Source organism: Pelodiscus sinensis, chromosome 2 (assembly GCF_049634645.1).
Source record: "Pelodiscus sinensis isolate JC-2024 chromosome 2, ASM4963464v1, whole genome shotgun sequence".
Lineage (NCBI taxonomy): Eukaryota > Metazoa > Chordata > Testudines > Trionychidae > Pelodiscus > Pelodiscus sinensis.
Window position 1 is genome coordinate 247,411,349 of NC_134712.1, and position 15,005 is coordinate 247,426,353.

At 43.1% G+C, this 15,005-nt stretch overlaps 1 protein-coding gene across 2 annotated transcripts in view; it reads right to left on the reverse strand.

Annotated features, from left to right (window-relative positions):
* Positions 1-15,005, reverse strand: part of OXSR1 (oxidative stress responsive kinase 1) — a 136,401-nt gene that overhangs the window by 40,069 nt on the left and 81,327 nt on the right. For both annotated transcript variants that reach the window (XM_075922856.1, XM_075922857.1), the window contains one exon: positions 10,715-10,770. In XM_075922856.1, the coding sequence (XP_075778971.1) occupies positions 10,715-10,770 (56 nt within the window). The remainder of the gene's footprint in view (positions 1-10,714; positions 10,771-15,005) is intronic.

Below are 15,005 nucleotides of genomic sequence, written 5' to 3' on the forward strand. Positions count from 1 at the left end.
GTGTCCTACCACTTATGTCTGACCCACTTGAATCTCTCTAAGGCTACGTCTAGACTGCATCCCTCTGTCGACAGAGGGATGCAAATCAAGCACTTCGAAAGTGCAAATGAAGCCGGGATTTAAATATCCCATGCTTCATTTGCATAAACATGGACACCGTTTTTCCCCCGACACGGAGCTTTTTCGAAAAAATGGCAATCTAGACATGGATTTGTCGAAAAAATCCTTTTCTGACAGATCCTGTAAACCTCCTTTTGAGGAATACAGGATCTGTCAAAAAAGGGTTTATTGACAGATCCATGTCTAGACTGCCGTTTTTTTCGAAAAAAACTCCGTGTCGAAAAAGTGGCGGCCATGTTTGTGCAAATGAAGCATGGCTTCATTTGCACTTTCCAAGTGCTTGATTTGCATCCCTCTATCGACAGAGGGATGCAGTCTAGATGTAACCTAAATCTGGCAACCTTGGGCAACAGGGTATGCGAAAGGGAAGGTTACTCACTCTACACAGTAACTGGAGATCTTTGAAATGGCTGTTCTCATGAGTGCTCCACCTAAGGTGCTAGAGCGCCGCTGTGCCTCTACTCGGAGATTTTAGATAGCAGTGCCCACAGTCGGCTACACATGTGAGGCTCCGGTGCACAACATTTGAAACAGCTATTCTGCTTGCACAGCCAACTGTCTCCTCAGTTCCTTCTCTGACTCGGATACAGCTGAGTCCGAAGCAGAGGGGAGGAAGGGCAGGTAGTGAAGCACCTAAGGGGACAACCATCTTGAAGAAGCCCAGTTACTGCACAGGGTGAATAACCTTCCCTCCTTCTAGCAGTGTCCTTGTGGGCGCTCTACCTTAGGTGATTATGAAGCAGTAGTCATATCCGGCAGTGGGGACTTCGGAAGATGAGAGTCAATGACAGAGTATCGTTCAGCCAAAATGGGTTTCAGAGTCTGCAACAGTCTGAATGGCATAATGCTGCATGAATGTTTGCGTCGAGGCCCATGTGGCAGCCTTGCAGATTTGTTTAATTGGTACACTCCGCAGGAACACCATCGATGCTGCAATAGCTCCTGTAGAGCGAGCTAAGGATGTTAATTATCGAGTATCTGACTAATCGAATTGTCAATGCATTTCTGCGTCAATCACTCAATTAGTCAATAGGATGCCTCCCCCTTTGAAGTGCAGCAACAGCCCTAGAGCTTTTGCTACACTTCAAAGGCAAAAGCACCACGTGGAACCTGGCATCAGCTGGGAAGTCCCCAGCTGACCCTGGGCTCTGTGCAGTGCTGCTGCTTTGAAATGCTGTGTCAACATTTCAAAGTGGCAGCGCTGCATGGAGCCCAGGGTCAGCTGGGGACTTCCCAGCTGATGCCAGGTTCCACATGGTGCTGCCGCTTTGAAGTACCCCTTCTCTCCCCCTCCCACCTTGCTGCCTCTATCTGAGAGGGGCAGCAAGGTGGGGGGGGAGGGAGAGAAGAAGCGACTAGTTGACTATCCTGTTGACTATCCGATAAGCATTTGATAATCGGATAGTCGACTAGTCCTTCACATCCCTAGAACGAGCTCGTACGTTGGGCAGGGGCTCCCCTTTTGAGATATGGCATAAGCTAAGTGTATACAGTCTGATACCCATTTGGATAGTCTTTGTTTTGATATGGGTAATACTTGTGACCTCTCTGTAGATGAGATGAAGAGCCATGAAGTTCCGTGGAAGGCTTTTGTGCATTGAAAGTAGAAGGCAAGTGCCCTACGGACATCTAAGGTATGATGTGCAGCTGGCCTGTGGACCTTGTGGGGTTTGGGGAAGAAGACTGGTAAGTACATAGATTAATTGCAGTGTAATGAGACAAGTACCTTTGGGAGGAATTTGGGATGTGTACATAAGATCACTTTATCCTTATGGAATATTGTGTATGGGGGTCCGCCAAGACAGCTCTCAGCTCCCCTTTCTTCATGCACAAGTGATTGTGATGATGCAGGCAATCTTCATTGATAGATGTAACAGGGAGCAGGTGGCTTGAGGCTCAAAGGGCTTGCCCATAGTTCTGAATACAAGGTTCAGGTCCCATGTGGGCATTGGATCTTTTAGTGGCAGAAACATGTTGTGTAGGCCCAGTAGGAATCATTTGATCGATTGGTGAGTAAAAATAGAAGATGAAGAGCTGAAATGGTGGCCAGATGTACCCTGGTAGAGCTCAAGGACAGTCGAATGCAGTGCCGGTCTAAGAGGTAGGGTAATATCTATGAGACCTCCGTATCTGCCGGAGCATAGTTATGGCTTGAGTACCAAACAATGAACTGGTGCCATATCTGTTTGTATGTTTTTCTGGTTGTAGGTCTGAAGCAATGCATGAGGATCTTCTGTATTGGTTCCGGGAATGCCCTCTCCATGGAAGTCAACCAGCCACCATCCAGAAGATGTAGCGTCTGTACGGCGGGATGGTGTATCAGTCTACTGCGTTGCGTGAGCAGGGCTCAGACTGGTGAATAATGATGTGGTGGTATACACTTTCCATAAGAGGTATGGGTACCAAGTTTGTCGGGACTAGTTGGAAGCTACGAGGATTACCATGGCCCTGTCTGATCTTGAGAATCAATGTTGGAGAAGTGGGAGGGGGGAATGCATAGGACAGAGGTGCTTTCCATTTTATGCTGAATGCATCCCCCTAGGAAGTGAGGGCCTATGCCCACTCACGAGCAATAGTACGGGCAATGAATGTTCGTGTGAGTGGCAAACAGGTCCACTGTCAGGAAACCCCACTTTTTGAAAGGGTGTGTCTCAGTAACGATGAGTTGATTTCTCACTCATGGTTCTACGGGAAGTGTCTACTTAGGTTGTCTGCAAATACATAGTCCTTGCCAGGGAGATAGGTTGCAACCAGGTTTATGTTTTGTGGGATGCACCATTCCACAGGCAAACTGCTTCCCAACCGAGCAGATAGGACCAAGCTCTCCCTGCCAGTTCATACAGTACATTGTAGCGACACTAAGTATTTAGATCGCTCTCTTTTGGATTAGCGAGAGAAAGTATATGCAGGCGTTTCAGACTGCCCTGAGCTCGAGTAGGTTGTTTGACTTCCTTCAGGGCCCATTGTGCTTGGACTACTTGACGGCCCAAATGTGCTCCCCAGCTCAGTAGCAAAGCATCTATGGTGATTGTTAGTGATGTGGGCAGTCATTGGAAGGGACCCCAATGTGTACATTGTCGTGCAAAGTTCACCATGTGAGGGAGGTCTTTATCTTGCCTGGTATAGTAAGACATTATATGATGGATATGCGGCCTGTATACTGTGCATAACCATGCCTGGAGGGGCCAGATGTGACGGCAGGTATGTGGTACCACAAACGTGGCTGTCATCATATAGCCTAGAAATTGTAGGCAGTGTCAGGCTATTATGGACTGACTGGTCTGTGCTACCGATATGAGGTCTTTGACTGCTGAAAATCTGTGTTCTGGCAATGAGGCAGGCTATTGGCATCCTGCAGTCTAGGTGCGCTCTTATAAATTCTAACCTCTGGGTAGGACTTAGTATGCACTTCGGTAGGCTTATCTGGAGCCCCAGGCTCACAAACAGGGGTCTGGTGGTTTCGACTGTTTGTTGTGTGTCACATGCTATTAGGCCCTTTGGAAGGCAGTTGTCTAAGTAAGGGAATATTGTGATCCCCATTCTGCCCAAGTGTGCAGCTACCACTGCCAGTACTTAGAAGACTTGTGGGGCTGTTCAGAGTCCAAATGGTAGCATTCTGTACCAGAAATGTAGGTCCTTTAGTGTAAATGACAGAAAATGTCTTCATGATGCATGTATTGAGATATGAAAATAAGCATCGTAGAGGTTGTGGGTAAACTGCTGTGCTCCCTATTCCAAGGCAGGAATGATGGTAACCCTCGCCACTATCTTCAATTGCTGGAATCGGACCAAGCAGTTGAGTTTGTGGAGGTCCAATATTGATCTCCAACCCCCGCTCCAGCAAAGGGGAAGAGAATTGTGAGTAGTCGACTTGACTACCCAATAAGCCTTATCAGGGAGTAGACTAATCAACTACTCACTTACATCCCTAGCAAGAACCTCTGGTCTCTCTCAGCCAAGGTTTCTATTTATGCTGATTCCATAACTGTTTATCATTTTTGCACTGTCCTCTGATGAATCTAGTACTCAAAAACAGGTCTAAATGGACTATTACCCTGATGTGGTACAGCAGTCTATGTTTCTACAGCATCTCCAATGGTGCAGTCAGTTTTCCTTGTTTACCATGTTTCCTTTCCATAGTTTAGCTTGCTTATAATAAGATCATGTAGAATTATGTCAAAAGCCTTACTAAAGTCTAGCTCTATCGGGCCTATCGCTCCTCATCTATTTGGCCAGTACTTCACCTTCCTCTGCAACATGGGTTGCGTGCAGGTTAAAAGCAGTAAATGGTAGATCCCCTGTAACTTACAGTCTTTAAACCATGATTTGAGGACTTCAGTAACTCAGCTAGAGATAGGGGCAATGTGTCAGACAGTATGATCATGATCGGCCCTTTTAACCCTAAGTCTATGAAGTATGCCCAATTAGTGGCCGTCACACCTTTGGTACCTAACTGCCCTCCTTCACCACCACTGCCACCTCGCTATCATGCATTGTACAGGGAGCCTGGACACCTAACTCTCAGCTCGGATTCTACTGATCAGCAGGACTCCTAAGTTCCTGTGTCCATTTAGCCCTAGATATTTATTGCATCTATTTTGCCACAATGGGTTAAGAGAAACCAGGAACAGAATGAACTGGTGAGGAGCTGATATGAATTAGTGGAAAGTTGCATACATTTTGTCTGCCCATTTTTATGACTGGATGAAGTGTGAGCCATTAGGCAATTTGCCCAGGGTTAGTTAGTGAATCACTGACTTTCCCTGGGCCTTCTGACTTCAAACCCTATTTTAACCACTACACAATGTCAATAGTATGAACATTAAGCTCAAAAGAAAGCGGTTTTTGAAAAACAGCTCAAAATATATATTGAACAAAGGGGTTTGTTTACAAATCCTCAACAAGGACAGCACAAGATTTCTGCCACCTCAGTATTGTATACAAGGATCCTCCAGTCCAGATAGCAATTTGAACAAACGTTTAGCCCTAGAACAGCCTCCTACTCTTCTGCTACAATTCAAGAAGAACAAATGTAAAGCAGCTTTAAGTATAGTAGCATCACAATGAATCAGAGCGGGTTAAATGATTAGCTCTGCACCAAACAGCCACTCTAGGGGTACGTCTAGACTACAGGGTTTTGTCGACAGAAGTTTTGTCAACAGATACTGTCAACAAAGCTTCTATCGACAAAGAGCGTCTAGACTACATGCTTTGTCGACATAACAGTGTGGACGCAAAGGACAGTTTAGATGCAATAATGCCTTCTCTCGACAGAACTCTGTCGACAAAAGGCGTTATTCCTCGTAAAATGAGGTTTACCAGCGTCGACAAAACTGCTGAGTTCTGTCGACGTTACGTCAGCAGAACTCAGCGGTAGTGTAGACGCAGGTTTAGTTTTGTCAACAAAAGTCCACTTTTGTCGACAAAACCCTGTAGTCTAGACACACCCTAGGATACAAATATTATACACTAGTTCACTAAGGATTCTCAATTTACTTAGGCTTACTCTACACTAGAAAAGGATTCCTGGTACAGTTATAACAAACCCTCTTGGTGTACATACAGTTTATACTAAGTTTTTGACAGTATGTACCAGTCCCCAAATGGAATCGAAATGCTAGTGCAGAGCAGTTTAATGGTCAGATCACAACACAGTAATGGACCCAGAGATGTTGGAACGCAAGAGGGCAAAGCGATTTCAATTTACATTGCAACCATCACTAGCAAAGCCCAGAGCAATGACATCTAGAAAAGGAAAGGGTTATGCTGCTCAACTGACTGGCATTAATCCAACATGCAGAAAAACAAATTCCGAGTTCAAGTATCTTTTAATCATAATACCCCAACAATTGATATCAAATCACAGGAGCAGACTGACATCCCCTTAGAGGAATCAACTTCATTTGGACCTAAATGAGCATCTCCACGTCTTTCAATGGCAATTTAATGACTTTGCCAGGTAGCTATGACGTTTCTAAAATTAGCAGGATACACTCTCCATGAGTAAAAGTACGGAGTTCTAGCACTTTAATGGGTGCTGAACTCCACTTTTTTATGGCAGCTATAGGAATTTTTAGAATTTGTACTTCTAGCAAATGCTTCTTTAATTTCCAGACACTCTCCAGTCTACCTCGTAGCCTCATTCCTTAACCTGAATTCACATAATTTTTAAAGTGGTTTTCAAACAACACAAATTGGCAATTTAAAATTACAAATAGAATCTAACAGTTAAGAGACATCTTGTTCATCTTGACTGTTTTGATCAGTTATATAAACAAAACACACGCTTCTATTTTTGGCTGCTGACGGAAGTTGCTAGAATGTTCTCCTGTGGACTGTTTACTAGATTAAGGTTACTGGTAGCTATATAATGGTAGAGACTAGGAAATTTAATCAGGATCAGGGCTCCAGTGTGCTTTACACCTATGTTTTAGTGACAATTCTTGACCCAAATACTTGGCAGGTCAAATTTTAAGTGCCAAACAGTAGGAGGGAACCGTGAAGGTGAAAGGAACCAAGAAGATGTTCCTGATGGTTCAGAGGTTTCTTTGGATGGGTGGGAATAGGGATTAAATTTAAAAATAAATTAAGGTTGATATCCCCAAGAGAGACTTATTTTAGGTACTTTAAAGCTAGAGATGTAAAATCCCATTTAACTGGTTAACCGTTAGGTCTAATCAGTTAACTGCTTATCTGGGATCCTGCAAGCACGGGTGTGGTGAGCCTGGCATGGCTGGAGCAGCCTCCCTACCTGCAGTATTGCCAGAAGGCTGCTCCAGCCCGTCTGAACCAACCACACAGTGGGCTACCCCAGCTAGATTGGGGTGAGCCCACCGTGGATGAGGGCTACTCGGGTTGGGCCTGCTGCATTGTGGGTGGGGAGCTGCTCCAGCTCAGCTGGACTGCCGGTAATCTAGTTATTGGTAAGAAACACCTGGTAAGGGTGATGCTCACCAATTAATCGGTTACATCCCTACTCTAAGCACCTGCCACATCCTTGGAGCTACATCAATATTCACCAATTGAGGATCTGGCCCTACATGCTTCATTCTACAGCTGCTGATAAATTTTCCAGTGGAATACTTTTCTGTTGGAAAAGGCTGTTGCAACAAAAATGCAATGTTTCCTACAAATGTTTCCTGGAGATTGAATTGAAAACGTCAACAAGATTCACTTCAATAAACATATAATGTCAAACAAAAATGCTTCAATGAGTTGTTTCAATAATTAAAAAAAACATAGGGGAAATTGTTCAAAAGAATTTGACATTTCATTCCAGTTTGGATCTAAAGGAAATTTTGAACGGTTAGAATTTCCTGCAGAATGGAGATTCTAAGTTTTGATCAGCAAAGCTTCATTTAAAGTGTCTCTCCCCTACCCCCCACTTTGTGAGTTTTTAAAACAAAATGGTCAAACCAGCAGCTGCTTTCACAAAAGGGAAAACATTTCCTTCAACTTTTATGAGCTTCATGATTTTGCACCGTTTAGGCATTGCCACCAAATTATCCTATCAAAGATTCTGAAACTAGTCCTTACATATATCTTGAGAGCAAAGCCACACATTACAATGAGCGGAGTTCATGGTGTGTATAACTAGGTAGATTCCACGTTTTAATGCTGGGGATTTTGGCCTCTCATTAGTATATAGAGTTATCCCACAGATATCTTACCAGTGTGGTTACACCCACACGTACTTTGAAGAACAAGGCCATTGATATCCAATGTCAACATAAGCAAGTGATTTAATGCACATTTGGTCAAATTACAAGTTACCTATTACTCAGCTGAGAACCCTCTAACAGAAATAATAAATATGCACATCAAGCACCTAAGCACCTCAGCAGCTGATAAACTGAGATAACACAGAAGTTATACACCAGCAAGTTGCCTAACAGCAAGCTAACCTTGGCCCAGGAATTAAAAAACAGAAATAGGAGCTCATTCCCCTACTGTAATAAGGGAAAGTCTATTAATAAAGTTAAGAAGATCTAGAGTTCTATACCTAAAAGCCAAAATACTACACTGCAGACGAGGTTCTCAAATTTCATTGCAACACAACCCTCTCCTGGGTAGAGCAGTAATTTTTATTGTCAGGCAGGGGGGACTGAAACCAGAGCTCACCTGAGTCTGGCTGCACTGTAATGTGGGGGCTAAAACTGAAGCCCAGTTGTAGCCCCAGGTAGGGTGCCTGTAAACCTGAACCCTGCCACCAAGAGCAGAAGCTTTCAGGCTTTGGCCCTAGGTGGTGACATTTTAGCTCAGGCTTCAGCCCTGAGCCCCAAACAGTCTAACACCAGCTTTGGCAACCCCATTAAACAGGGTCTCGAACCACTACAACTGAAGGGTTTTTATTAGTAACGGCTTGTCCAATTGAGAAATTTCGCAAGTTACACATTACATGCTATCAGTTGACATGCGATGAATTCCTTATGTTTCACTGAGTAGCACAATAGCAAGTATTAAGAGCTCTGGGACTATTTAAGGGAAAGCAAATCTATTCTAGGGTTTATACAGAAATCTTATGTCACAGTGTTGCACCTTTCTGTACCAAGATTTGTTCCCCCCCTGCACAGAGTCAGTAGAGCATGCTGTACACACTTGTCACATTGCACATGGAAAGATTTTAACACCACTTTTCTGGTGAGATCTCTGCATTTCATGGGAGGATACAAGCAGCAAGAAGTTTGTCAGAGGGGTATTACACTCAATAAAAGTCTAAACAAAAAAAAATATGGAAAACCTCTTTTCAGATAAAAAATGTAAAATAAGAACCAAACACTATCCCTCTTCAAAGAATGTTCAGCCATTTGACACTAGGGCTACGTCTACACTGGCCCCTTTTCCGGAAGGGGCATGTAAATTTCACTAGTCGTCGTAGGGAAATCCGGGGGGGATTTAAATATCCCCCGTGGCATTTAAATAAAAATGTCCGCCGCTTTTTTCCGGCTTTTAAAAAAGCTGGAAAAGAGCGTCTAGACTGGCCCCGATCCTCCGGAAAAGGGCACTTCAAAGTAAGAATAAGAGCCTCCGGAAAAGGGCACTTTTTCCGGAGGATCGGGGCCAGTCTAGACGCTCTTTTCCGGCTTTTTTAAAAGCCGGAAAAAAGCGGCGGACATTTTTATTTAAATGCCGCGGGGGATATTTAAATCCCCCCCGGATTTCCCTACGACGACTAGTGAAATTTACATGCCCCTTCCGGAAAAGGGGCCAGTGTAGACGTAGCCAACATGGTGAGGCAAATACCAGAAAGGGAACCATTCATAACTACTCTGATTAGTCTTTCAACTAGTTGTGCACTCATCTTACAGTAATTTCATACAGAACACATCTTTCTAGTTTACTATGACAATGTCAACATTAGAATGTGTTAAAATCCTTAACAAAAATTAAGATATATCACACATACAGTTCCCCATTAACTAGGCCTGTAACCCTGCCAAAAGAAGAAAATTAGGTTGATTTGGCCTAACTTGTTCTTGACAAATCCATATTGTATATTTCTTATAACCCTACTATCTTCTAGTGCTTACAAACTGAATAATAATTTGCTCCAGCATCTTTCCAGGTATCAAAGTTGTACTGACTGGTCTATAACTTCCCAAGTCTTCTCCTTCTGCCCCTTTTTAAGATGATGGGTACATTGATCTACCCTTCTCCAGTTCTTTAGGAGCTAACTCATCCTCTATGAGTTCTTGAAGATCATCACTGACAGTCCTGAGACTGCTTCAACTACTTCCTTAAGTACCTCAGTGTGAATTTTAATCAGGCCCTGCTCACTTGAATATAATTTAACTAATGGTTCTTTCCCTACTTGGACTTGCATTCCTTTCCTCTTTTGTTAAAAGATTAGTTGTGGTATGTATTGGTGACAATTTACCTTTTTAAGTGAAGAATGAAGCAAAACAGACACTAAACACCTCAGCCTTTTTGATGTTATCCATTATTAGCTCTCCTGTCCTGCTAAGTGGATGATCTAGACTTTCCTCATGAAGGACATGGGGAGCAGCAATTTATTTCAAAATATTCTACCCACTTTCCAGCAGGGATGTTAAACAATACCATATATACTTCGTACAATGTACTATTCAATCCTGTTAAGTTGCCATTTTATTGTTTTGATTAGCTCTATTACTTCTTAAATAAAGCCGCATCCAAGCAACCGATAAAGTTTATGCTGAAATTCATTCACGCTAATAGACACCATTTCCAGCACAGTAATGTTAAAATATCAAAATATTGAGAAAATACATCAAAGAAAAACTGCTCCTAGAAATCTTGTCTGAAATGTGGGACCATCTGGCAATGTGGCATTTTTAATTGGGTTTCTACTTACCATTGCAAGCCAAATACCAAACAATACATTACTGCCAGCATTCCCTGTAAACTGTGCACTAGTGTGGCCACTCAGGAGAGATTCAAATGCTGCCCAGCTGACTAGTAGAATGCCCACAGCTAGGTTTTGTTTCTACTGGTGATGCACAATCGCACACACTTTGGTACAAATAAAATTTATTCTACACATAGATGGAAAAGATTAGAGGGAACATCAATTACCACCCATAGTCTCTTCACTCCAAGTTGATAAAGAAGTTACCTGCAATCTGTACTGAGCCATCTTCTCCAAGAAGAATATTCCCTGCCTTCACATCCCTGCAGAAAATAAAGCAACAGTAAGTACTCTTAAGCAAAAACTACAAACTATTTCTTGCACACACAACACAGGAGTGTAATGTGGGTTTGGCTGGGCAAGGAGATGTTAGGGCCTTGAAAGTATCTTTATACTTCGTGACTTCCTTTTGTTCTTCTGGAAAGTCCTGAAAATGGCAGTAGCTTGACGTGTCTATCAGTCTCAGCTAAATTCACTTCCAATTTAATGTATAGAATGCTCTTCCAAACCCAGCATAAGGTATTTGCCTGCCCCCTCCTCCCAAAAAAGCATATATCAGAACAAAATTAGACAAAGACAGCCCATGGATAGGGAGTCTACATTTATTTTTATAATGGTAAATTGGAGTCAATAGCATTATTTTGAATAATATTTGAATATATAACATCCTGTCAGCTGTGACAAAGACTACATCTAGACTACAAAGGTAAGTCGGAAAGAACTCAAATACACAAATTGCAATCCAAAATTTGCATATTTTCCCACTTTTCTGTCCAAAGAGGCTTTTCCAAAATTTGGCACCTCTACACGGCGGCAAATTTTAGAAAGAACTACTCTTCCGACACATCCTTTCTTCCTCGTAGAACAAGGTTCACAAGGAGGGCAAAAGAGTGCGTCCATTTTTCTGAATTTTTTTTGGAAAAGCAGACATGTTCCTTGGACACAGCATTAGCGCTGCCGTCTATATGTAGCCTTAGTTACTAGCGGTGTCCATCTTGAGATGACACGTGCATCAGTAATGGAAGAGCTAACAAGAGGTGGTGGTACGGGAGGAGGAGTAGTGCAGAGTCGCTTCCTCCTCCCCCTGCCAGGATCTGTACCAGAGGTGTTCACAGATTAGGGACACTCAGAGTACTGAGATTCAAGTGTACCTCATCTACCTACCTTACCCCTGTAGTATCAGAGAACCAACATATAGTTTTATTGTAGCAACTGGCGACTCAATTGTAAGTAGGACAAATGTTCACTGCAAGCTAGATAGACCAACTCATTTTACCCAGGTCAAAAGAGACAGAGAGAGTGTGTGTGTGGAAACTTACATTTATATACTCATTCCAAAAAATACCACAGTACACTGGGTTAAAAACCATATTAACCTTAACCCTCCCAACAACTCCTCTTGTAAATGGACATACAACAATCCCAGTACCAATAGCATTTGAGAGTTGTTTACTCTTTTATACACACTGGGGCTACCTCTATTTTGTGCTCTCTTGCACAAGAAAATATGCAAATGCAGTGAAGCAGTGAATATCGCCATGCCTCGTTTGCATACTTAATGTGCCACCATTTTGCTCAAGGGGCTTTTGTGCAAAAAGGAGCCATCTACACAGCTCCTTTTTGCGCCAAAACCCCCTCTTGCGCAAGAGCCAATCTGCCGCTTTTTTTCAGGCAGAACAGCTTTTGCACAAGAGGAGGGTTTTGTGCAAAAAGGAGCCATGTAGATGGCTCCTCTTTGCGCAAAAGCCCCTTGCTCAAAAATGGTGCTCATTAAGTATGAAAATGAGGTGCGGCAATAGTCACCACTTTGCCTCATTTGCATATTTTCTTGCGCAAGAGAGCGCAGTATAGACATAGCCTAAGAACTTAAGCCTTTCCTGAATTCTGTCACAGGCAAGCTCTCTTGGAGCACAGGAGGATGGATTCCACCAGGATTTTGTTCCAAACAGCATCTAGAACCGAGAAAGTTTAGAAGGTGATAAAAACTGGATAGCAAATGGCACCAGTTCGCCAGATATGGAGATAGCCCTTCTTCAGCAAGAAATATGCGCTAGCCAAACAAAACCAGCTCCAGGAACTCCTCCTAGCAGTTACCCAGGTACAGAGATTGTGCAGTGAAGCCTTCTGGTTAACTGGCAGAGTAAGTCACTTTCTACAGCAACATTGCCATGCCATTTCCTTCTGGCTGCCAGTTTGTCTCACCCCAAGACAATGCTGGTTGACAAAAGGTTGCAGATCAAAATGGTATAAGGGAAAGGTGGAGGGTTGAGTTTGGGAAGAAGAGAACAGCACGAATGGAGGGCAGCTGTTGGTGTCTTGTCCCCCTATGCTAATACAGGTGGAACTAGCACCAAATGACTCTTTCCGTTTACTAACAATTCAGCACTAGATACGATAACAGTTTTCCGAGTAAGATCGGTCTAACATTTGGCTGTGCAATGGTACAAAGCCTATAATTCACCCTCTGGCTACACTACATCACAGCTGGCTAGCACACTAAGTAAAATTTACTGTCTATTCAATCAAGTACTAGAGATAAAACTTGGCTGACATTTACAAAACAGTCAGCTAAGGGAAATGTGTTAACTATCATGCACTGTGCTATTTAGAAACCAGTTCCATTTCCACTTACACACAAACAATTGGGTAACAAGCTCCATGCAGACTCAGAGAAGGCCAGATTGTTCCACCCTTGCCAGGATATGTTGCTGAATAATACTGGGTATTAAGAGAGTTAAGGCAGGCACTTAGAGTGCAGCTAGTAAAAGCATCAGCAGAAGAATCCTTTTATTCCTTGAATCGCGCAAGTTCTCAGAGGTTTGCTAAGAGTCTTAAAATGGTGCTCTATGCTAGCTCCAAAAAGACCTTCTGTTTTAAAGTTTAAAGAAAACTGTCAACTTATAGAGGCTGCAAAAAATTAAGTCAAATTTGAGAACTATATCATTGTTCAAGGTGGCATTTTATCCAACACATTTTCTAAGAAAGCTATTACTCAATGTGATATACACTAAAGATGTTAAACTGCGGTTAACTGACTAGTCGAATAGTAGATGGAATTTCCATTGACTACTTGACTAGTCGATAGGAACGTCCGCATTCCTCCTTTGAAATGTACAAAAGCCCCCACTGGTGCTCTTGTACATTTCAAAGGAGAAATGCAGAACTCTGCATGCAACTTGGGGCCAGAAGGAAGTCCCACTGACTCTGGGCTGCAGGCGTGTGTGCCTGCTTTGAAATATACAAGAGTCCCTACTGGGGGCTCATGCATTTCAAAGCCATGAAGCCTGTGGTCAGTGGGGGACTCAGAGTTCGCCGCTGACTCTAGGCTCTATGCTGCGCTGCATGCCACGCAAATCCCGGGGTCTGCTGGGGACTCCCCAGAGGATCCTGGGTTCTGGGGAAAAGCCGCTCGGAACATGGGGTTAACTGGAGAGTCCCCAGCTGACCCCGGGCTCCACAGCATTTTGAAGTGGCAGCACCACACAGCTAAGCCGCAGATCAGCTGTTCGGCAGCTGCCCCTTTGAAATGCTGCCTTGGGGTTTCAAAGCAGCAACGCCAAACAGCTGATCCCCGGCTCAGCTGTGCGGCGCTGCTGCTTTGAAGTACCCCTTCTTCCCCCTCTCCCTCCTTTTTTCTGCCTCTATCTGATAGAGGCAAAGGGGGTGGGGTATCAACTCGCCATCTGACTAGCCGATAAGCAAATGCTCATCAGATAGTCAACTAGTCCTTAACATCCTTAGTATACACTCCAGGCCATAGCCACAAAATGACTCCGATTCAAGCTATTCTTAGGCATGCTACCATTTTCGTTTTACCATATCACAGAAAAATTCCATCCTTTCCATCATGTTCATTGCTTTCCAAGCTCACTGAAACATCTAAAGAGTTCATTGAAACATCTAAACATCTATCATTGCCTTCATGCACCACTGCATGGCCTAGGCCTTACCATCAGTATAACCAAAAAGGAGAATAATTTGAAATTGGAGTTTCTTAATGTTACCCACAAGAAACACATGAAAATAATCACTTAAAGCTGCCTCCCACTTATAAGCATTTCCTGGTTTGAATCAAGTCAAAAGCTGAATAGCGAGTGATTTATTGTCCAGGATATGTTTATTACCACATACAAGAATTTGAAGGTGTTTCCTATTCAAAGAGTAATCATTATAACCTCGATTAATACATTCCTCAATATTTATCTGAGTTTACTCAGCCCAAGATACCGTTATTTATCTTGGAAAGAAAAAGTACCTACAAGTTACAATGAAATTAGTAGTTATTCACACTTTAAATGAAGCTTCAAAATATTAAGTGAGCAGTTGAAACATGTGCTTGCAACACAGGGATGATTTTAAGAACAGGTTAGACAAACACCTGCCTAGGTACACATGGTTCTGCCTCAGTCCAAGGAGCTGGACCTGATGGCCTCTGAGGTCCCTTCCAGCTCTACATTTTTATGATTCTACTATTTTTATTATTTTAGTGACTACAGGC